Genomic DNA, 22539 nt, shown 5'->3' with positions numbered 1-22539 from the left:
ACTTACCTTCTTTCAATCCATATGAGTAAGACTAAAATGACCTAAATTAGTTTGAAAATTACAGATCTAATGTGTACATTTATAGTAACTGCATACAAACAAATTAATTGTGAAGTAAAATTATTTTTAAATTATTTATATCTATAATAAATATCAACAGTAAATAACATGTTAGTTCCTAATTTTTCTTTTTCATTTTACACTAGGCTAACACTGTAGCACGATGACTTCTTTTTTTAGTAGGTACTGATGTTAGAGGATCTGGTTTCCTCATGGTGTTGCAGAAAAAGAGAGACGGTAGAAATTAGGTCTTTCTAATAAATTATTCCTCCAACTCCGGCGGCGGCCCCTGCGGTGGCGGCAGCGCCGGGGCCCATAGATCGGAAGCAACCGCCGCGGTACGTGTAGACCACCTCCCAAGCCAGTCAGGGGTTTGCTAAGTAGCGAACCATCCTTAAGCTTTATAGTCGCTCTATTCATAATGGTTGTCGGCTGTCGAACCTGGCATATTCTTTCCGTTTAGTTGATCTGCACTGGAACGTCGCAGGTTTATCTTGAATCTGGGGAAGATTTGAGAGAGGATGGCTAATCTTGCCAACATGTTTGCTGTCCTTGACCTGGATGGCGAGGACGATCGAAAGGAAGTGGAACAACAAACATCCACCAAGCCAGAAGCTGCTGCTGCTGCTGCTGCCGCCAGGAAACTCGGTAAGGGCGCACTTTATCTCTCGGTTCCTCACAGGATGGGTTGGGATTGTGTGCTCCTGTTAGTCCGTGGTATGAGATTTGCTTTACTCATCCCCAGGTTTGTCGGTACATTGTCGAATGCGCCCCACAATGTAGATGTGTAAGTGTCAAGTATTATGTTTTGATTCTTTTTCCGTAGAAATCAGGTTCGGTCCTGCACTACTAACTTTTAGTACTTAAAAAAGAACTAAACAGAATATTTCAGCTCATCGATTTAACAAAACATATTAAAGCTGTTGGCTGTGTTGGAGCATAAGTTCCCAGTCCTCTCGCCATTTGCTTGTGCAGCGTGTGTATCAAGTACTCCGTATTTCTTTTGTGTTAAAACCTGATCACTTCACTAATTCATGTTCGTGATGCTCCGAATAAACTAAATCTTTAGGCGAAATCATTTATGTGTAGTGTGCACAAAGTTGTACCATTCTGTATCTGAATAAACCTACCAGACAAAGCGACAAAATGGACAAGTGCATATCTCTTCACAATCACGAGCGCCCATTTTTTCTCTCTCTTGGATCATTGATGGAATCAAGTAACTCCATCTTCATCTTGCCCCTACATGATAAATAATTGAACGATGCAGTGACATTATAACTTAAGTTCTGCCTTGTTATACTTCAAAAGAGAACTAAATGATGTATTTTTTCCATTTTATTACATTTTAATTACTCTCATTTCTTCTTATGAGATTCAAGAATCACATTCCTTGCAGATACTGGCATGGTGAATAACAAAATGATTGTAAATTACGATGGGGATAAACTTGGTTCATCTTCAAGTGAATACAAGATGCCACTGGTGTGGATTGACTTGGAAATGACCGGTGAGTCTGTCTTCCTTCATATTGTATACTGTATGTTCCATATTATTTTCATGAAATGTTCAATTTAATAGGCTTCATGCAATTTTGTCCTCAACTTCAATCAATGTTTAGACCAATTATTTTGCACATGTGTACCAACATAAGTGCTTTTATGATGGGAAGTGACGGTGTCACGGCCCAAGGGTGCCTCACTTCATCGGAAGCCGACCCAAGTAGGCCGGCCCGAGGCCCCCTAGACCGGTTTATGCCCTAGGCCATCATCCCGGCCCATAGGCCCTATAGAAGGAAGACTCGGAAGCCTTAATGTGCAAGACAAGGAAGCCGGAGTCCAGGACGACCCCTCCATCGATGTAGTTGACTAGGATCTTGTAAACCATAGGGCCCCGGTATTATATATAAGCTAAGGCTTGGTTAGTAGCAAAGAACTCAATCCCTCGATCATACTTGTACTTTGTACGCAACAATACACCACGAGCAAGAGTAGGGTGTTACCTCTATCGTGAGGGCCTGAACCCGGCTAAACCCGTCCCCTATATCCCATTCAATCTACTCGCCTAGCCGGGATACCCTATCGAGGGATCTACCGGTAATAACTCCGATAGTGGTGGCCCATACATGTCCTGTAGGACGAACTCAAGAGACCAGATGGGATCTTCGATTGACACCAACATCTTCACGGCGGGGCAGATCTTTGTTTTTGGCGTGATGTGCTACGTTGCCAACTCGACAGGCCGCTTCAGCCAAGTCGAGACTTTCGGTGCATGCCGGATCATCCACGTCGACAACCTAGAGTCCGTCGTCGATTCTCCCGACAAGCTCGTTCTCCAGGGCCCGACGTCGTGCCGGGCGTAGGAGCGGCCAACAAATTTTTTGAACCCACCCACCTCCCACATCGTCGCCAACATCAACACAGTCCACACTGCTTGCGAGGAACCCGACGACACCGAGGAGCTTGAGGACCTCGACATGGAGATGGACGACTCAACTAAGAGCTGCTCGAAAGCAATCCTGTATGCACTGCTTCTCCGCTCGTGGCACGCAACCTCCACTTATGCCTGCTACATTGTGGACTCCCGTGCCGGCGACGTCGAGGCCAAGGAAGAGGATGAGATTGATGAAGACCGGTCAACACGCCAATCACGATGATCTGGTTAAACCTGTCCCCTATTTCCCATCCGATCTACTCGTCCAGCCGGGATACCCTATCAAGGGATCTGGTGGAAATAACTCCGACAGGAAGCATATTGTAGGTGATGTCAACTCAATGTCGGATCTGGTGGAAATAACTCCGACAAGAAGCATATTGTAGGTGATGTCAACTCAATGTTGCATTGCACCTCTGAACACTTGAATGTAAAAGGTTAAACGATCGAACCAGCAACTTAAAACAAATGGAGAAAAGACAGCTGATATACAGAATTCAAAACGACCAGCACACCATTGATTATGTGTTACCAGTTTAATAAGTTAGTAAGGCCAGTTTACTAAGTACCAACATTTGCCATTCAACCAAGACTGATGCCAACACAACAAGTAGGGTTTCAAACCTTTGCGGTTTCTAATTTGTTCAATATGTTCTTTTGTTCAAGTTTTGCAACTTATAGTTTAGTTTGCTACATTAAAACGAATAAAGATGCACGAGAACAGTTAGTCGGAAGTCATTTATAGCGCGTGATATCTACTCTGCCGTAAACAATATACGACCCATTACTGATTTCCTTGGTATCATAAGTCAAGAATAATCTTCTCTTGCTGTTTTCTGATGTGAACTGTGCCTTGTGGGCATTTCATTCCATTTCTTGATATTGTTCTCCTCTAACTGATGTGTAGATATGTCAAACTGAAATTCTGTTGCTTCTGTCGGAACTCGTATTATCAATTTTACACAATGTCTACACACTGACTAACAGGCCACATGCTGGTTTCTGATTGTTCAGGTTTAGATATCAGGAAAGACCGCATACTGGAGATTGCTTGTATTATAACAGATGGTAAACTTACTAAACGGATAGAGGTGAGTTTTAAACTAATGCTACATACATGTTATGAAGTTGTGGTACATATTTCTTGACTTCGTGTTTGGTACATATTTCTTGACCTTGAGTTTGGAAGCCAGTAGTTTCTTAGACTACTCTGTCTTGTTCTTGAAGCTGCTTCCATTTTGCTACCTCATTGAGTATGTGCATAAGGCACACTAGTCTGTGATACTTAATGAGTTGTTCCAAGCTCGTTATCATTGTAATTCAAAACAGTTGAATAAGATTACCAATCGCATCAGGACTATGTAAGTGCCAAGTTAATTTGTTTTTGAAGAGTCAATGAGAAGAAAACATTATTGGATGATGGGTCAATTCTTCTTATACTGATATGCCATCAGCTTCTGATGTTTACTTTGGATAATCTTTTCTTATTCTAAGAATCCCCGTGCAACCTTAAATGATCATGTTGTTTGGCAAATTCACCCTGTAATACAAGTTGGTAGTCTATCATCACCACTGACTATGGCTATGTACTTATGTCATACTTACGTTGTGTTTAGGTATCTGAGGTTACAGAGGAAATTTGTTGCTTTGTCGTTTCTTTATCGTTAATCATATTGGTGATGAACAACTTCTGTTGGTATGACATCGCGAGACATAGTGCTGAACATAGCTATTATTACCTTCTTTTGCAGGGTCCTGATTTGGTTATAAGACAGAGCAAGGAATGCTTAGACAACATGAATGAATGGTGTAAAACCCATCATGGTGCCAGTGGTAAATACCTTATAGTATTGAGAGTGACATGTGAATGTAATCTCTTGCTCGTGTAACCAATTTAGGACTTGCTAATTTAATCTGTTGCTCTTGTAACCACTTTAGGACTGACAGAACAAGTACAGCAGAGTGACATTTCTGAGTGTGATGCTGAGAAACAGGTATTTTAGTCCTTCTTTTGGTAGCCTGACCTCTTTGAAAGGGCTCATATAATTAAGGCATATTCTACTTGAAACCTCGGAAAGAAAATTGGTACTAGGTGTTAGGAATATGCAACTTGTATTCCCATGAGGGGGTGATAGGTGAGTCAGGAAAAGTGAGGAAAGAGATATCCGCCACTGAAAAGGTCGAGGAAGATGGGCGTGGGTAGAAGGGACGAGACTCATCAAAAGTCACGTCTCGAGAGATACGCATCCGACGACCGATAGGATCCCAACAAGGATAGCCCTTATGCTCATCACTGTAGCCTAAGAAGACACACTCAACAGACTGAGCGGTCAGTTTGGTGCGTTCGCGAGGGGCAAGAAGAACATAGCAAACACAACCAAACAGGCGAAGCATCGAATAATCGGGAGAACGATCAAAAAGACGCTCGAAAGGAACACCACCCTGTAGAGCAGCGGAAGGCTGTAGATTGATGAGATAGGTGGAGGTGGAGACGACCTCAACCCAAAAATGAGGCGGGAGAGAGGCATCAATCATCAATGCACGAGCCGTCTCAAGAAGATGACGATGCTTTCGCTCAGCCACACCATTCTGAGCATGAGCACCAGGACAAGAGAATTGAGAGAGAGTTCCTTGCTCAACAAGAACACTACGCAACATCTTAGAGATATACTCGCCAGCGGAGTCAGCATGAAAGACACGAATGGGTGAAGAGAACTGAGTATGAACCATGGCAGCAAAACACTTATAAATAGACAACACCTCACTACGAGAAGTCATGAAATAAAGCCATGTGTAACGAGAGAAGTTATCTATGAAAATAATATAGTATTTATGACCACCTTTCGAAGCGAAGGGAGCCGGACCTCATACATCAGAATGGACTAAATCGAAAGGACGCTTAGACACTGACTATGTGAATATGGTAACTGAATCTGCTTGCCAAGACGACAACCCTGACACTCTAAAGAGACATCTCCTGAGACAGACCCCAGAAGACCTCGACGAACTAAAGACGACAAACGAAAACCACACAGATGACCAAGTCGATGATGCCACTGCTGGAAGGAACCAGTAGCGGAGGCGACCAAAGCGGAGGAACTGGCGATAGTGGTGGCAGCGGAAGGAACATGAAGCCAGTCTAACTCCCAAAGACCTTCAGAATCACGGCGGCGAGGGTCAGCCCCAACCAGAGTGTACGTGCGATGGTCCTGGACAGAACAGGAGTCAACGTCAAGGATGACGCGACAACCAGAATCAGTAAGTTGACCAGCAGAAAACAAATTCATGGTAAGTCGAGGAACATGAGCAACATCAGGGACAGAATAAGGAGTAGTAAGATTGCCTCGACTAACGCCAGAAAGAGGAGTACCATCAGCAGTGAGGACATGCACAGGAGAATCAAGAGATCGAAGAGAGGACAAAGTGGAAGAATGAGAAGACATATGAAAAGAAGCTCCAGAGTCCAGAACCCATGGGGATGTACCTGACTGTGTACGAGGTGGTTGCTCAGTGCGGGAAGCATCAGTCACAGAACCAGCAGTACCCGTCGAGGAAGAACCTGAAGCAGCGAGCAAACGCTTAAGTCTCAGAATATCCTGCTCAGTCAAAGTGGTGGCTGAAGCTGTCGAGGTAGTATACGAAGTCCCTGAAGATGATGATCGTGCCTGACGCAAGTGTTTCTTTTTCCGGTAGCACTGAGACTCAACATGACCATCCAAGTTGCAGTAGCCGCAATGTGGACGGGGGCGGCCCGAGCCACCAGGAGGAGTGGACAAGAGCGGCGGAGCACTCGAGCGAGACGAAGTCGGTGCAGCATGTGACGTATCAGGGGCTCGAGCAGCGAGCACAGAGGGAATCTCTAGTAAACCAGCACCACGCAAGCGAGTCTCCTCAGCACGAATCTCAGAAAGTGCCTCCATGAGAGAAATACGGCCACGAGCAAACAACTGAGCACGTCGGGGCTCAAACTCCTTACGGAGTCGAGACAGAAACAAGTAGACACGATGAAACTCCAAATTGGCCTGTACAGCCTGGCAACATGAGCAAGTACGACAACCAGCACTGCAGAGAGAATCAAGCTGGCGCCAGATAGCAGAACTCTGTGCATAGAAATCATCAACAGTGGAGTCACCCTGCTTAAGAGCATGCTCCTGACGAACCACAGAGAAGTATAAGGCATCACCAGAGGGCTCATAACGCTGACGAAGACGGGTCCACATCTCAAAGACAGTAGGAAGACCCAGAAACTCTAGCAGTGAGAACAGCTGCAGTACGAGCATCATCATCAAGCCACTGGGTGTAAACAGACAGAGCACCATGATACGCCTGAAGAGCCTCCTCATAAATCAAAACCTGCTCATCATAAGTACGAACAACAGCCTCAAGCTTAGCTGCATCCTTGGCAACCTGATTAGCATCCGCAGGAAGAACCGGTGGCGTCGGCGGAGTGGGGGCCACAGGAGGAACCGGACGTGGCGGACAACGGACCTCACCAGAAAGAACGCCCCATAGACGGATGCCACACATGTGAATGCGCATGAAGCCAATGAACTCAGTGTAGTTAGTGCCATCAAAGATCACTGAACAATGAGGAACAACAACGTAACCTGATGCAGCAGACATATTTTTTTTTTGAGATAGCAGAGATCACGAGAACCAGCGGTTGGCAGATCCGGCGAGATGCAGGATCGAGCCTACAGGGGTCTGGCGGAGGAGCTGCGGGATCAAGGGCTGTTTTGACGAGTCAACCGCAGCAAGAGCCGTGGGACGAGATCCAAGCAGCAGTTGGCGGCAGATCAAGGCGCAGTTGGAGCAAGCAGGGGGAAATCCAGGCAGCAGATCGAGGCGCAGTGGGAGCGGGGCGAGATCCGATCCAGGCAGCAGTTGCGGGGCGAGATCCGATCTAGGGAGCAGTTGGAGCGGGGCGAGATCCGATCCAGGGAGCAGTTGGAGCGGGGCGAGATCCAAGCAGCGGTCGGGGCGCCCTCCAGCGGTAGAAGGAGCACGAGGATCACCAGATCGACGCGCAGTTGGAGCGGGACTCGGAGCGGTGGGGGCGCCGTCCAGCAGGGAAGAAGAGACAGCCACGAGCAGGAACAACCTTCAACGGAGACAGCAGCGGCGGCGACTGTGCAAGGGATTAGATCGGGAGGAGCACGAGTTGCGCGTGCTAAAAAAAGAACCTAGGCTCTAATACCATGTTAGGAATATGCAACTTGTATTCCCATGAGGCCATAGACCGATATATATACACGTACAGGTGTGGAACATATGCAGAAAACCCCTTATACGACGGGATAAATACAAAGGGGTACATGACTTATATTATAACTCTAACACTAGGTACTTGATATGTGCTCCCTCTGTTCCTAGATATAAGGTGTATAGATTTTTGAGAAAAAGTTCAGATTATATGGTGTATTGCTTAGTTGACAATTTTGCCCTTCCACTAGCTACAACCCACGCGCATCACCTCCCTAGAAAAAAGGAGATGGCACAGCCCATCCCGTTCGTTTTGTGCATGGGTGTAGGTTAGTTAGGAAAGAAAGATTCGACATGGTGCATATCCAGCCGGCCCTTACTTTTAGGGGAAAAGGAAACCTTGTTCCATCTTTTTCTTCCTACGTTCGTGTGAACATTGTTACAGTATATGTGGATTGCACTAGCCCTTTCCATCAGTTCGGACTTTTGGTTACGTTGGATAGTGCATGAAGCTTAACATGGTATCGGAGCTAAGGTCTCGAGTGCAAGTTCTGGCTTTCGCAGTTATTTAAAAAATTGTTGGTAGCCCCCCTTTGTGTTGACGTAGAGGCCTCTTGAGTCATGTGTTGACTTGTATTTCTCGTCACACGTGAGAGGGGGTGTTATAGTATATGTGGATTGCACTAGCCCTTTTCATCAGTTCAGACTTTTGGTTGCGTTGGGAAGTGCATGAAGCTTACCAAACATATCCGTCGTCTCTCTTCCTATGTTCGCATGGAGGATCAACATGGCAAGGACGTGAACTCCCATCCCATGGAGCCATCCGCCTCCCTTCTGAACGACGAAGAGATCAAGCCAACGGATCAGATGAAGCCGGCGACCGTGCCATGCTTCATGTGTCTTCAAGTGCCCGGAACAACGAACGACTTAGTAATGAATTGGCTCACAGACATGGCTTCCTACAAGTGTTCCGGCTGCGGTGAGGCTTAAGTTTTGTTCGAGCCGCTCACAAAAGGAATCTTCAAGGAGCAGCTCCGAATATAAAGGTAGCGACAATGAAAACAATGGCAGCTACTCGAACGCCGGATTGAAGATTATGGAGTTTGTGAAAAGCAAGTACGCGACACCGGACATGTGAACAATTTTTGTATTCATGCTACCGATCAACTCTTACATGTTCGGTGCTCCGTACTTGCTTTTCACAAACTCTAATCTTCGATCCGGCATTTTCTTCATCATCACTACCTTTATACTCGGAGCTGCTCCTTGAAGATTCTTTTGATGGCGGCTCGAACAAAACTCGAGCCTCGCCGCAGCGGGAATACTTGTAGGAAGCCATGTCTGTGAGCCAATTCATTACTAAGTCATTCGTTGTTCCAGGCACTTGAAGACACATGAAGCATGGCACGATCGTCGGCTTCATCTGATCTTTGTCCAATGAACTAAGGTCACAGACTTTACCTTCTCCCTGTCCATGGGAACTGAGTCCACCGGCTTGATCTCCTCGTCATTCAGAAGGGAGGTGGCCGGCTCCATGGGATGGGAGTTCGCTTCCTTGCCGTGTTGATTCTCCATGCGAACAAAGGAAGAGAGATGGACGGATATGTTCACACGAACGAAAGAAGAAAAAGATGGAACAAGATTTCTTTTCCCCTAAAACTAAGGGCTGAATGGATATGCACCACATCTTATCTTTCTTTCCTAACTAACCTATGTAAGATTGATAAGCGTTTCTACTCTCCTCGGTGAGAGCCGCGGCTATGTATATATTCAGGCAAAACTTGCCATGGAATACAAGGCTCGGACTAGGAGTCCAAAAGTTTACGGGAGAAGGATAGAATACATGAGAGAGACCGTGAGATAGTTGAGATTATAATAGGTATACCATTCAAACTCTAAGACCCTCCCTTAATCTAAACTATCCTATGTTAAGATTCCTCTTGAATTCTTCAAATGGTTTAACCGACAGTACTTCTATACTTTGTGCTCTCTTCTTCCTCAAGTGGTTCTCCTTCATGCGCTGAAAGTTGTTCTGAAGAAGACAAAGGTGTGGGTGAAGACTTGCAGTTCTTCATTCCCATACGAGTTAGAAGTTTTGTGGCATATTTTTCCTGACTCAACACTATGCCATCTTGAATCTTTGTAACTTTAATACCTAGGAAGGAAGTGTAAGTCACCAAGATCCTTCAAAGCAAATTCTGAGCTCATATCATGCAAGAGAGCATTAGCAGCATTTTGTGAGGAACTTGCAACTATGATGTCATCAACATAAATAAGTACAAACATGACAGTATTTGCCTTGTTATAAATGAAGAGAGATGTATCTGCTTTGGATGCAACAAAACCAAGATGTTCCAATTGCGAGCTCAACCTTGAGAACCATGCTCTAGGAGACTGTTTCAGACCATAAAGAGCCTTGTCAAGTTTGCAAACATAGTGGTTGCCTCATATAGATCACCTCTTCCAGAACACCGTGCAAAAACGCATTCTGAACATCTAGCTGTCTAAGGCTCCATCCCTTGGAAACAGCAATAGCTAGCACAAGCCTTATGGTAGCAGCTTTCACAACATGACTAAAAGTGTCCTCATACTTGATACCATAACATTGCTTAAATCCTTTTGCAACTAGACGTGCCTTGTATCTATCAATAGGGCCATCTGCCTTTCTTTTGATTCTGTAAACCCACTTGCAATCAATAATATTTTTACCTCTTTTACTTGATACCCAGTGCCATGTTTTGTTCTTTATGAGTGCATCATATTCTTCATTCATAGCCTTATTCCACCTAAGATCTCCAAATGCATCACTCAGTTTCGCTGGTTCACCTGAAACACACAACATGCCATATGTACAATGCCATCCGTTCTCTGCTTTGGATTTCTAATATCCTTTGGTAGTCGAGTCATGACCCTTGAAGCAGTGGCAGGTTGACGTTGCGGTTGCACTGGAGGCTGCACAATTTGACTGTCTGCAGATGATCCAGAGGATAGTTCCAAACGTGTAGACTGAATGGACTTAGAAGATCCTGTGGTCATTGTTGTGTCCGGATCTGAAGTGAAATTCTCTTCAGCCGCAGTGTCCGCGTCTGCAATAAATCCTGCGCTCTGCATGCATGCAGATGGACCAACTGTAGCTTCTGGCTGCATGCGCTTGGCCCTTGCGTCTCTACGTGACGACACGACACCTGTGGAGTGGCCTGCTGCCGCCTGGCCCGCTGTGGTCTGGTCGGCCTGGCCCGCCTGGCTGCTGCCGCTGCTGGCAGGAGTGTGATCCGAGGAGGATTTGCGTGCCTGATCCGAGGCTGACAGGCGCACTGGCGTGGCAGGCGCTGCCAGATCAACCTCGTGTTCTGCGCCAGCCCATTCTTCTCAATTGACATGAAATAATAGATCATTTTGAGCCAGATTTTCATGATTTTGATCATTTTGGCCACCGTTTTTTCCAGCCACCTGCACAGGCATAACATTAGAAGTAGGAATATTATCAGATTGGTTAGCACAATTGTTATCACCCTCTTGATCAAAATCCGGAAGGAGTATTTCTTTTCGAAGAAGGGCTCCGGCATTTGGATGAAGAGATTCAGACGGGAAAACCGATTCATCAAAAATAACGTCTCGAGAGATATAAACCCTGCCAGTAGAGACGTCAAGACATTTAACTCCTTTGTGCATGGGGCTGTATCCTAAAAAGACGCATCTTTTGGAGCGAAACGCAAGTTTGCATGTATTATATGGCCTAAGATTTGGCCAACATGCACAGCCAAAAATTCGAAGAGATGTGTAGTCCGGAGTGACACCAAAAAGACGTGTGATAGGATTTTCAAATTTGATTACTTTGCTAGGACGAATATTGATAAGATATGTGGCAGTAAGAAAAGCTTCATCCCAGAATTTGAGAGGCATAGATGCATGAGCTAATAATGCGAGTCCTGCTTCAACAACATGACGATGTTTTCGTTCAGCAGAGCCATTCTGTTGGTGAGCATGGGGACATGGAACATGACGGAAAATCTCAATTTTTGGAAAAAGTGTCACAGCCCCAGACCTAGAATTGTTTGTTTTTGCATCTCATGCATGCATTCCTATTTTTTTCTTTTGGAAATGAAATGAGAAGTGATCAAGCCTTATCATTTAAATTTTTGTCAAACAAGCAACATAAATATTGCTTCAAATTGATTCAAGGAAATGTCCCTGATTTTCCAATAAAATATTGGACTGAAATAAAAATGTCAACCAATATTTTGGATCACCGAAACTTTTTATATTGGATTTTTGATTCAATCAAACAACTATTTCAAATGGAATTATATTTCTATATATAAAATATAGCTTTATAAATTCTGAAACTATTATGTGGTGTTGGACATTTATATTTATGCCACATAAAAATATTATAAGGATTTTGCAAAATGATTTGGATTTATTTTCAATTCAACACAAATGTTAGCAAACAGAAAACAGAAAAGAATAAAGAGAAGAGAATAGAAAACCTTACCTGTTACCTTGCCCAGGAAGGAGATGGCCCAGCCCACTGGCCTCTGCCAGTCATCTTCTACCTCTGCAAGAAGGCAGAGGCGAGACGAGGCACGGCGCCGGGCGAGCCAGCTCCTGCTTCGCGCTGGCGGCCACCCATGCATCCATATCCGTCTGCGGCCACCACCTAGACCCCCGAGCTCATCCCCCTCTCCAGTCTCTCCCCTATCTCTTTGCTTCTCCCTCCCCCATGGATTCCAGCGAGGCCGTCGCCGCCGTCAGTCGTAGCCGCAGCCTACGGCCTCCCCTCGCCTCTCCAAAAAGCCCATAAGGACCGCCGCGTCGCCCTGCTCCTCATCGTCACCGGAATCGGGCCCGGGAGCCTCGGAGCGCCGCCACTGTCGCCATCGTCCTCATCTTCGGCCGCCGGATGCCGTCGTCGATTCGCTGCCAGCAGGGCCACCTCGAGCGTTCCGAGCCGCCAGTCGAGCCCCCCGTGAGCCACCGGTTCCATTTCTCCTCTTCTCGCAGACGTCCGTCCCCTCTAGCACCAGTTATGAAGAACCCGAGATCTGGCCGCCGCACGAGCTCGTCGCCGGCGCCTCTCCGGCGACCTAGCCCCCCCTTCGAGCCCCCTGCACGATGTGGTCGAGCCTGGGCTACGCCCCAGTGCTCTCAGCGCTTGATTCCGGCCCCTGTAGTGCCATCTAGGCAACTCCGGCGTGCCTCCGCCGCCTCGGACCTCGCCGGCGTCGAGCCGCCGGTGGGTCTGACCCCGTCGACCAGGGGTTTGACCTCCCAGGGTCACAGACAGGTGGGGCCTAGCCCGTGTTAAGTTTTAGTTAATCTCAAAAATTAAATAAATAGGTTAACTAATCTAATGTGTCACTGACTAGTGGGCCCTGGCTGTCAGGTTTGACTCTGACCAAGCGAGTTGACTGCTGACGCAATGCTGATGCAGTGCTGACGCAGTAATTGATTTTCAATTATAAGATAATTCCAGAAAATGCCTAAAACTTTTAAAAATCATAGAAAATAATCTGTAAGTCCAATGAAAATAATTTATATATGAAAAAGGATCAGAAAAATCCAAAGAATCTGATTATGGCATTTTCATGCATGTTTGAAAAAGTTAACAACACCAAATTGGCAAAATGATGAATAGGGTAAATTTAATAAATAGTTTGGAGTTGGAAATTGATACTTATTTGATTTCCACTTCAACTGTTATGACCAAACATTGGACAATGCAACAGTACCTCAAAATACTAACCCCATGCAGGTTGGAACAATTTGTTATGAGCATCAGGTCGAATCAATTATAAGGGTACTTGGAAAGATACCCGGCTTGAAGTGATGTTTGGATCCCAATTCAAACCAACTTCAACATAAGAAATGATAGCCACATTAGCCCTGCCACCTTTCATTTCATGTCTTGAGCATGCATCATAGTGTTGCATTTCCGTGAAGTAATTGTTGTTCTTTCTTGTTTGCCGGTGTTGTTCCCTCTCGGTAAACGATGTTTCCGACGATGTGATCGTTGACATTGATGAAGACCCATTGCTATCTTCAGACGTGTCAGGCAAGCAAACCCCCTTGAGCATATTGAAATAAACCCACTCTCTCGCTTCTGCTCTCTTTTACCGCATCAGGACAAACGCGATTCAACTGTACATGTTATCGGTAGTTGAACCCATTCCTTTGCATAACCTGATTTTGTCACAGTAAATAGTTGAAACCACTTAGCATGAGTAGCAACTGCTTGAGCCTTGTTGTGCTTACTCATCCATGCTTGTTACAATGCCTGCTATGCTTAGTGTCGTGTCGGGTCTGATCCATCTGAATGATGTATCGGAATGGTTGTGTTCATGTCCTACAGTGTGAGAGTAAAGGTGTGAATCTAATTTGGTAAAGGTAGTGATGAGAGGCCATGTAGGAGTACATGGCGGGTTGTCTCATTGGGACCGTCCTTAAGAACTGAGTTATGTGTATGTTATCCAAGACAAGATACTACCATGCATTGGGCCCTGAAATATGACCCCGCTCGGCTTATTAATTGCCTAGATCTCTGTCCAGGAGTTGCAAATTAGTTTCTGGTTTTTGTAGGAAAAGTGTTGGCGGCCGTGTTTAGCTCTGCCCGACGGGGTAGGCTTCACTACGGTAGATACACAGTGGCACGGTGTACCAAGTGGCACCCGAATGGTGGGCTTGGGAACCCTGCGCACATCGTTTGGGGCCGTAGAGGAAACCTCGGCCGGACTTCCTTGCGGGTTCAGTCTCAAATAGGCGATAAACCTGGACTAGGGTCTTGTGTGGTTAACGGTCGTGGCCGACACCCACGCCAGTGCTTCCGCTTGAAGGTTGCCGAGATGCATGACGTGCATATGGTGCTAAGTGGTGGGAGCATGTGTGAAGAAGTATACCCCTGCAGGGTGATTTAATCTGTTCGAATAGCCGCGTCCTCGGATATGGACTACTTGGAAACATTACGTGGTACATAGACAATTTAAGTGGATACTCTAAAACATGCAAGATAAGTGTGAGTGCTATGGAAGGTCTTCTCGTTGGGAGACGAGAGTGGATCCATAGTGGTGTATTGCATTGGTGAATATGTGGACTTGTGTGCGTTATCCCACCTCAAAGAAAGAACTTGTAGTCGTAGTACAGGTTAGCCAAGAGTCAAAGCTGGCTTGCTGCAATCAAACCCCACAATCCTTTCATTGAAACATGATGCATATGTAGATAGTTCTGATGTAAGACTTGTTGAGTACCTTTGTACTCACGGTTGCTTTATTTATGTTTTTGCAGTGAAGACTTAGACTCATTAAAAGGTTCTACGCGATGTGTTCGATGTTGACCGGGATAGCTTGGGAATCCCAGACAGAGGTCTGGCTCCTTTGGTAGGGTCGTAGTAGCTTTTCAGGCTCTTCCAGCCACTTTTAGTAGATGTCTGTACCTAGACATGATTTGCTTCCGCTTGTTGTTTGTATGACTTGAGTGTCGGGTCACGAGACCCCTGTTTGTAATATAATACTATGATGACTCTTATGAGTCTTTAATAAATGCTTGAGTCATAGAGTTATGTTGTGATGCCATGTTGTATCTACACATATCGTGCACAATGTGTGTATGTTTGAAATGCATTATATGTGTGGGATTCGACACCTAGTTGTTTGCCTTTAGTAGTACTCTTTACAGGGAAATGCCTCTTTGTGATTCCATCGAGCTTTGGTAGTTTGCTACTGCTCGGAACACATTGATTGACCGGCATGTATCCTTCTTTGCTGCTGTGTCTGTCCCCTCGGGGAAATGTCACACGGTGTAATGGAGTCCTTGTAGCTTGCTACGACTCGTCTACACACGCTGATGACCGACACCTGCTTTGCTGGGTTATGTATGTCTGTCCCTGTATGGTTGTACCGTTGGGGTTTATAACTAGTCATGTCGACCCGGGTTCTTTGTCGTTTGAACGCTAGCAACATATTCATATACGTGAGCCAAAAGACGCAAACGGTCCCGACCAAGGTAAGGTGGCAGCCGTGGAGTTTACCGTGCGTGAGGCCGCAAAGTGATGTGATGTGTTACAGGCTAGGTTCTTATGACTCAGGATCGGGGTCCCGACAAAAAGGAATTGATTTTCTCGTACTCACCACCCCAGTCAGTTTGCATAGCAAGAATTTTAGAGTTCAGTTGGCGTTCTACAAGATTTTGGAAATTGCTAAAGACTTGGAATACATCGGATCGTTTCTTCAGCAAATAAATCCAAGTAAATTTACTATAATCATCAATAGAGCTTACATAGTATGAGAATCTACCAATGAAGTAGGAGCTGCGGAAAATAAGTTGCAAAGGAGCAGTGGACACAGTAGTTGAGATGGGATATGGTAATTGATGACTCTTGGCTTGTTGACAAGCATCACAAACTGACTCAACACTAGACTAATAAGGAAGTTTATTTCTACTAAGAACATGTTGAACGAAAGTTGAAGAAGGATGACCCAAGCGACGATGCCACGTCGCCGAAGATGGTTTGGTGACACTCCATGCTTGTTTATTTGACCATGATGAGGAAATTGATGATATGAGTGGATAGAGGCCTCCCTCGCGCCTTCCTCGAAGAATGACTCTCTTCGTTGCCAAGTCCTTAACCACAAAAGAATAAGGATAGAATATTATGAGAACATTATTGTCAAGGGTAAAACGATGAACCGAGGCAAGATTTTCTGAAGCACAAGGAACATGTAGGACATTATTGAGATGCAATTTTTTCTTGGGGGTTTTAACAATTGAGTTACCAATGTGAGTAGTATCCATACCTTTTCCACTTGTCGTGTGAACTTGATTCACCCCCATGATACCTTTCTCGTGTTGTCAATTTGTCAAGTTCCCCTGTGATGTGCTCGGTAGCGCTAGAATCTGCATACCAATTTGTGTCAATCCCGTAGGAGTTGGTGATGAGGTTGGCCTTCTTCTTCTCTTCCTGGTCCTCATCATAGCGATGCCAGCAGGCCCTTGCACCTTCGGCGTGATATTTGTAGCATATTTGGCACTCGGGGTAGTCACCTTCATGTTGTTGTTGTTGCTGCTGTGGTTGTTGTCGCTGGCGTTGCTGGTAGCCGCCGTCGATCACCACCGGGAGCAGGAGATGGAGAGGCACGATCACCACGGCCGCGCCCTCTATTTCCTCGCTCGCGGCCTCCTCTAGTGCGGGTTTGCCCACGTCCTCTGTAGATGGTGTTTGCATACGAGCGGAACCTGATGCTCCGTCGCCTAGCATCTCCATCCTTTGATCAAAGGCTGAAATCTGCAAGAAGAGATCATCAACAGTGATTGAATTCTTGATTGGGCCGACTGCTGCAAGAATGGGATCGTAATCCCGATCAAGTCCGGCGAGTATATAGTCAACCATCTCCCCATCAGATACTGGATGACTAGCGGCTGCAAGTTTGTCACCAGGCTCTTCATCTTGGCGAATGAAGGAATTGCTGGACATGTTGCCTTTCTTGGTATTGGAGATGGCTATCCTCAGATTTGTTATCCGGGATTGAGACTGCACAGCGAACAAAGTGGTAAGAGCAGTCCATAGATCAAACGTACTCTCCTTACCAATGACCTACACAAGGATTTCTTGGGTCAGCGAATTCAGTAGGTAGCTCAGAACCTGCTGATCCTTCGCCGGCCACGGGCCATACAGAGGGTTCGCCTCAATGGCTGTTGTCTTGTCAGCCTTTGTGATCTCTGCCGTTTTCGGGGACTCGACATCGCCGCCATCAAGGAGGCCGGTTACCTGCGCTCCTCGCAGTGCCGGCATCCAGTGGCGGACCCAGGATTAGCTGACGTCCCAGTCGATAATCTAAAGGCGATAATCTAAAGGCTAAAACAACCCAGAAAAACTCCAATTTCAAGGCATACAACAGTCAATCTATGTTGCATAACTAATAAGAAACCAAACATAATATTCATTGGCAGAATTTGTTCCATGATGGGTCAACTAATAAAGCAAGACAAATCAAAAGCCAATATGTAGCATAGATAGATGGTAAAAAGATTGATACCACATCAAAGGATTGGTTGATGCCTCCCATGACTACATCTTCAATAGCAGAAGAAGCTAAACCTTCAATCATCAATTTTGGAATGCAAATCAGTGCATAATATAGCAGGTAAAACTAGTTAATAATAGATGCAAATCAGTGCATAATCGAACTTGAAAAAAGAAATCAATGTCTTGTTCCTTTTACTCGTATTGCGCTCTTGTAAAATTTTAGAGAAACAAAAAAAAATTCAATGTCAAAATCGGTTTCTACATCTAACAAGCAGAAAACAATGGCATCTTAGCACCTAAAATCGTCACCAAACTGTGACAATGTGGCATCTACAAACAAAAACAGGGCATCAAGCCATCGATTTCTACAACTAAAATCATCACCAAATGAAAACAATGTGGCAGCCTGCAGGAAGTGAGGAAAGAGGACTACCTCGCCTCGTCGGGCAGGCTGCGGTCTCGCGCCCTAGCCAGGGTTGCCTCCTTGCGCCCGCATCGGGCACGGCGCCGACGACTCGCGGGCGGGGCGGACAGGGCAGTAGCCGCAGTGGCGCAACCGGGCGGCGCTGGAAGGGAAGGATCCGGGGGCTGCTGCCGGACGTAGCTGTCCGACCGGCGCAGGCGGTGACGGCGAGGCGTGACTTAGGGTTTGTGCGTGCGCTGGTTCGTGGTCGTGGAGGTTCATACGGTGAGCAGGCCTGGGCCGCTGGACCAGTCGGCCTGGGCTGCATGGCCTTGGAACTGGGCTGCGCCCCAGGCCAAATTTCTTTTTTATATGAACATGGGCCTAGAAATTTTCGGACGCCCCAGGCAATGGCCTGGGCTGCCTGGGGCCCAAATCTGCACATGCCGACATCACCTGAGCTTTCCAGAGAAGATAGTTCCCTCTTGCGAGCTTCTTTGTTGGTGGAGTGCCGAGGTTAAGGGCGATGGTGTTCGAGCTTGAAGCCATGGCGACGATGGTAGGGTTTTTGTTCGGGTGTTTGGCTAGATGATAGGAAGAGGCTAGGCTCTGATACCATGTAAGACTGATAAGCGTTTCTACTCTCCTCGGGGAGAGCCACTGCTGTGCATATATTGAGGCAAAACTTGCCGTGGAATACAAGGCTCGGACTAGGAGTCCAGAAGTTTACAGGAGAAGGATAGAATATGGGAGAGAGACCGTGAGACAGTTGAGATTACAATAGGTATACTATTCAAACTCTAACAACCTACACGCATGCACAAAACGGACAGGACGGGCTGTGCCATCTCCTTTTTCTGGGGAGGTGATGCGCATGGACTGTAGCTAGTGGAAGGGCAAAAATGTCACTAATGCAATGCACCATATAATCTGAACTTCTTCTCAAAAAATCGATACACCTTATATCTAGAAACGGAGGGAGTATGTGTCTGCCTACCTTCCATACTTCCCTAGCTAAAGGAAACCTTGTAACACGACTGTTCATTTGTTTATTTCAAACGAAATGCAATATTTTTGTCTGTAATTCCTACACCAATTTTATCCGTAGATTATATGTTTAGTGTTACACTATACCATGGTTGTTCCAAGAACTGTCCTAATGTGCACGTGTGTTCTCAAAGTTAACCGCCTAGGTAGTGCTAGGCAACACCATGCCACGTCACCTGCCTATCCGATCTATCCTGCCAGTGATTAGGCACTAGTTGCTGCTCTGCTCGCCTTGGTCAATACTGGCGTGTGATGCTGGCAAGCTGCTAGTCTATTGTGTACAAGTATTTTGTTGTTCCCTTCTAATTCTTGCCAGTATTATGTTTCTCGGAAATGTCTGTATCTGCTTCTTTCATGTTTCTTTATCCACTGTAATGTGTCCCAACAAACTTTTCTTGTGTTAGCTATTTTCAGGTGCTAGACTTTGTTAGGAGGTATATTGGTTCAGCGACTCCATTGATTGCTGGGAATTCTATCTATACAGATTTACTATTTTTGAAGGTTAGCAAGAGAAAAAACTCCCTTAGCCATCTGCTAAAAATGAAATGGTTCATACAATTTTATCATGTCCTCACTTCTCTAGATGTTTTGGGTGACCTTTAGATTTTTTGGCATATTTATTACCATCGATGCTCCTGATTTGTACACATACCGAATATATTATTTAACTGTCAATAAAAAATACATTTATTTACTCTCCAGTAGATATTATTGTGAAAAATTAATCCAGTATCTTTGCATGCCAATTGAGTAGGATTCCAGTTTTTCGTTGCAACTTCTTTGCTGACACTTGTGTTTTTCTATATCTAGGAGTATATGCCACAGCTTGCAGGCATATTCCCTCATGTGATAGTTGATGTGAGCAGCATAACGGCTCTGTGCATCCGCTGGTTCCCCAAGGGTAAATTATTCCTCAGTATTTTGTCAATGCAGTGTTGCAGAATTTGATTGTTGTGTGTTCTCATCATTACCAGATTATACAAGTATGGTATCGCTAGTGGACTCACTTTTGTAAACAAATAAATCCATGTATTTTGCATATTTTACCCTCATACAAATACTAGCATTTTCACATAGAAAAAAATTATATTCTCTAGTTGAATTAAAAAGTAACTTAGAATCTTTTTAGTTATATAGCCTGTCGCTAGGCTCTGAGGCCACCTGTTATGCAATGGCGCATAAACCAAAACATAAAGGTCTGCAGATCACAATTATGAAATAAAAGCTTATTATTGAGCATTCTATTGTGATTTATAGTCGACATTAGTTGATTTTTTTAGTGTCTCTAATTCAAAACGGAAGATGAATTTTGATTTCATCCCCGGCGGAGTTCCATTGGGGGGCTCAAAGCCCAACAAAATGCATTCTAGAGGTCGATTTATTGTGAAATCATTTCGTTTGGTATTTATTTTCATTAATGTGCCAAATGCTGACAATGTACTGTGAGGTAGCTTGTATGCCTATATTTTGAAAATAAAGTTGGTCTGAAACATATCTTGCTAATTTTGAAAAATATTGCTTGGTGGTGTAAAATTTGAACAGTTCTCGAGTGTTTGCAAATTGCAATGATGTTTTGGTTTGATTTAATCGGTTTGAAGATGTTCCTGTGGCAGAGAACTGACGATTACGTAGGGGTAGCCTTAAGATCAGTTAGTGAGATGGGAAACATACATGAGTATGATTGGACTATAAGGCTTTCATCCAATCTGGGTGTATTTCCTCGTGATCGTATTCAATAGTGGTTTGGAAACTGAAATTGGTTCAAAATGACCTTATGTGTTCCGTCGTCTTCACAACCACTGATTTCCAAAGCAGAGCAGGCCTAGTAATTTTTTTAATTCCATTTTTGGGATATACGTGGAATACTTGTGAAATTCTCCACACGACAAAACATTGTTCATGTTTTTTATCTGACTGTTGACAGAAAGGAAGCAAGCTCCAAGAAAGGAGAAAAACCACAGGGCACTGGACGACATCAGAGAGAGCATCATGGAGCTGCAGTACTACAAGGAGAACATCTTCAAATCACGGCAGTCTAAGCATTAGCCTGTTGGGACTCATTAGCTTTGTTGTTTCTTGGGATGAAAATGTTCCCTGGTGTATGATCCTTCCATAGATTTCATGATGCTTAAATGGTCACGTGCCTTTGGAGCAACGCCAAGTTTGTAGTCACATAGGGTCTGTGTGGTTGGTGGCCAACTTTGTTATAGGTTGCCACTTGTTTTCGTCACACGTCCCTTATCGTAAGTGCTCAAGTTCTTAGCGACACTTTGGCTTGCCTTAGAAAATATTGTCACATTTTGTGTGTGTGTGTGTGTGACACGTGGGACCTATTTTCTACAAAAAGAATCTTATTTTAGGTGTGGCTAGAACCAAACACCAACCTAACTTGATCAGACCAATCAAGGATGTAGGCCCTCAGACGGCGTATAAATCTTTCCCTAATAATAATTGGAGTGCTTCTGTCGTGAAATTACCCCTAAAGTTTGCATGAATTTACCCCCTATGCCACCGGTAAGTGAAAAGAATGCTTTTTTTTTGTTAAAATCCATGCTGTCCTTAGCAGACGAATAGCCCAGTGGCCTGGGCCTCACTTCTCTACGTAGGGACCTGGGTTCGAATCCCTTCCACTCCTATCATATTTTTGTATTTTTTCTTTAATTTTCATCAACCTAGAAAAGTAGGTGGACTGCACAATGTTACTTCATATTTTTGCATTTTTTCTTTAATTTTCATCAGCCCAGTAAAGTAGCTGGACCGTACAATGTTACTGTGTCGGCCCAGCTACTTAGTTTTGCAACGGTTTGTTTTCTTTTTTGACAAATCAAATGTTTTAAAAAAGTATATCTTTCAAACCTTAACATTAAATTAAACATTTAATTTATGAAAAATCCTTAGAAAAATGTGTACGCTCCAAATATGCTACTATCATGTATGTTAATTATTTCTAAAATTATGTTTTGGATGCACCCTTAAAAATTCCTATTATATATGATTTCTATTCTTTTAAATTGACTAGAAAGAATAGTTTTATGTTTAGGATTGACCACATTGAAACGTTTTTTCGTTGTATGAGATCTCAGGCCACTCTCGGTAATATAAATGTGATGCCATTCGGAATTAAAAGACGTGGGTATATTAAGATCTTGAGTCATGGTTATTGGGTTAAGAGTGCGTGTTATTTTCTCTTCCATTGCAACGCACAGACTTTTTTGCTAGTTTAGTTAAAAGGTCAACTATTTTTTTTAAGTTTGATCAAATACTTTTTAAGTTTGATCAAATACATAGAAGAAACTATTAACAACTAAAGTATTGAATAAGTACATTATAAAATATATCTAATGGTGGATATATAGATATTTATTTATCATTGTCA

At 44.5% G+C, this 22539-nt stretch overlaps 1 protein-coding gene across 2 annotated transcripts; it reads left to right on the top strand.

Annotated features, from left to right (window-relative positions):
- The first annotated feature begins 275 nt into the window (after positions 1-275).
- Positions 276-21636, top strand: LOC123426427 (oligoribonuclease-like). 2 transcript variants are annotated; one of them, XM_045110264.1, is made up of 10 exons: positions 276-398; positions 548-708; positions 1460-1570; positions 3508-3584; positions 4245-4326; positions 4432-4487; positions 13724-13750; positions 19578-19664; positions 19974-20064; positions 21088-21636. In XM_045110264.1, exons 2-10 carry the CDS (start codon positions 582-584, stop codon positions 21207-21209), a joined length of 780 nt encoding a protein of 259 aa, XP_044966199.1. In that variant the 5' UTR covers positions 276-398; positions 548-581; the 3' UTR covers positions 21210-21636. The 2 variants fall into 2 exon arrangements, with proteins under 2 accessions (XP_044966199.1, XP_044966200.1); XM_045110265.1 differs by lacking the exon at positions 13724-13750 and having other exon boundaries at positions 277-398.
- The last annotated feature ends 903 nt before the right edge of the window (positions 21637-22539 follow it).

The sequence above is a fragment of the Hordeum vulgare genome, chromosome 2H, assembly GCF_904849725.1.
Source record: "Hordeum vulgare subsp. vulgare chromosome 2H, MorexV3_pseudomolecules_assembly, whole genome shotgun sequence".
In the NCBI taxonomy this organism is placed as follows: Eukaryota; Viridiplantae; Streptophyta; class Magnoliopsida; order Poales; family Poaceae; genus Hordeum; species Hordeum vulgare.
Note: the sequence above shows the minus strand (reverse complement) of the source record. Positions and strands in the feature narration are given on the sequence as shown.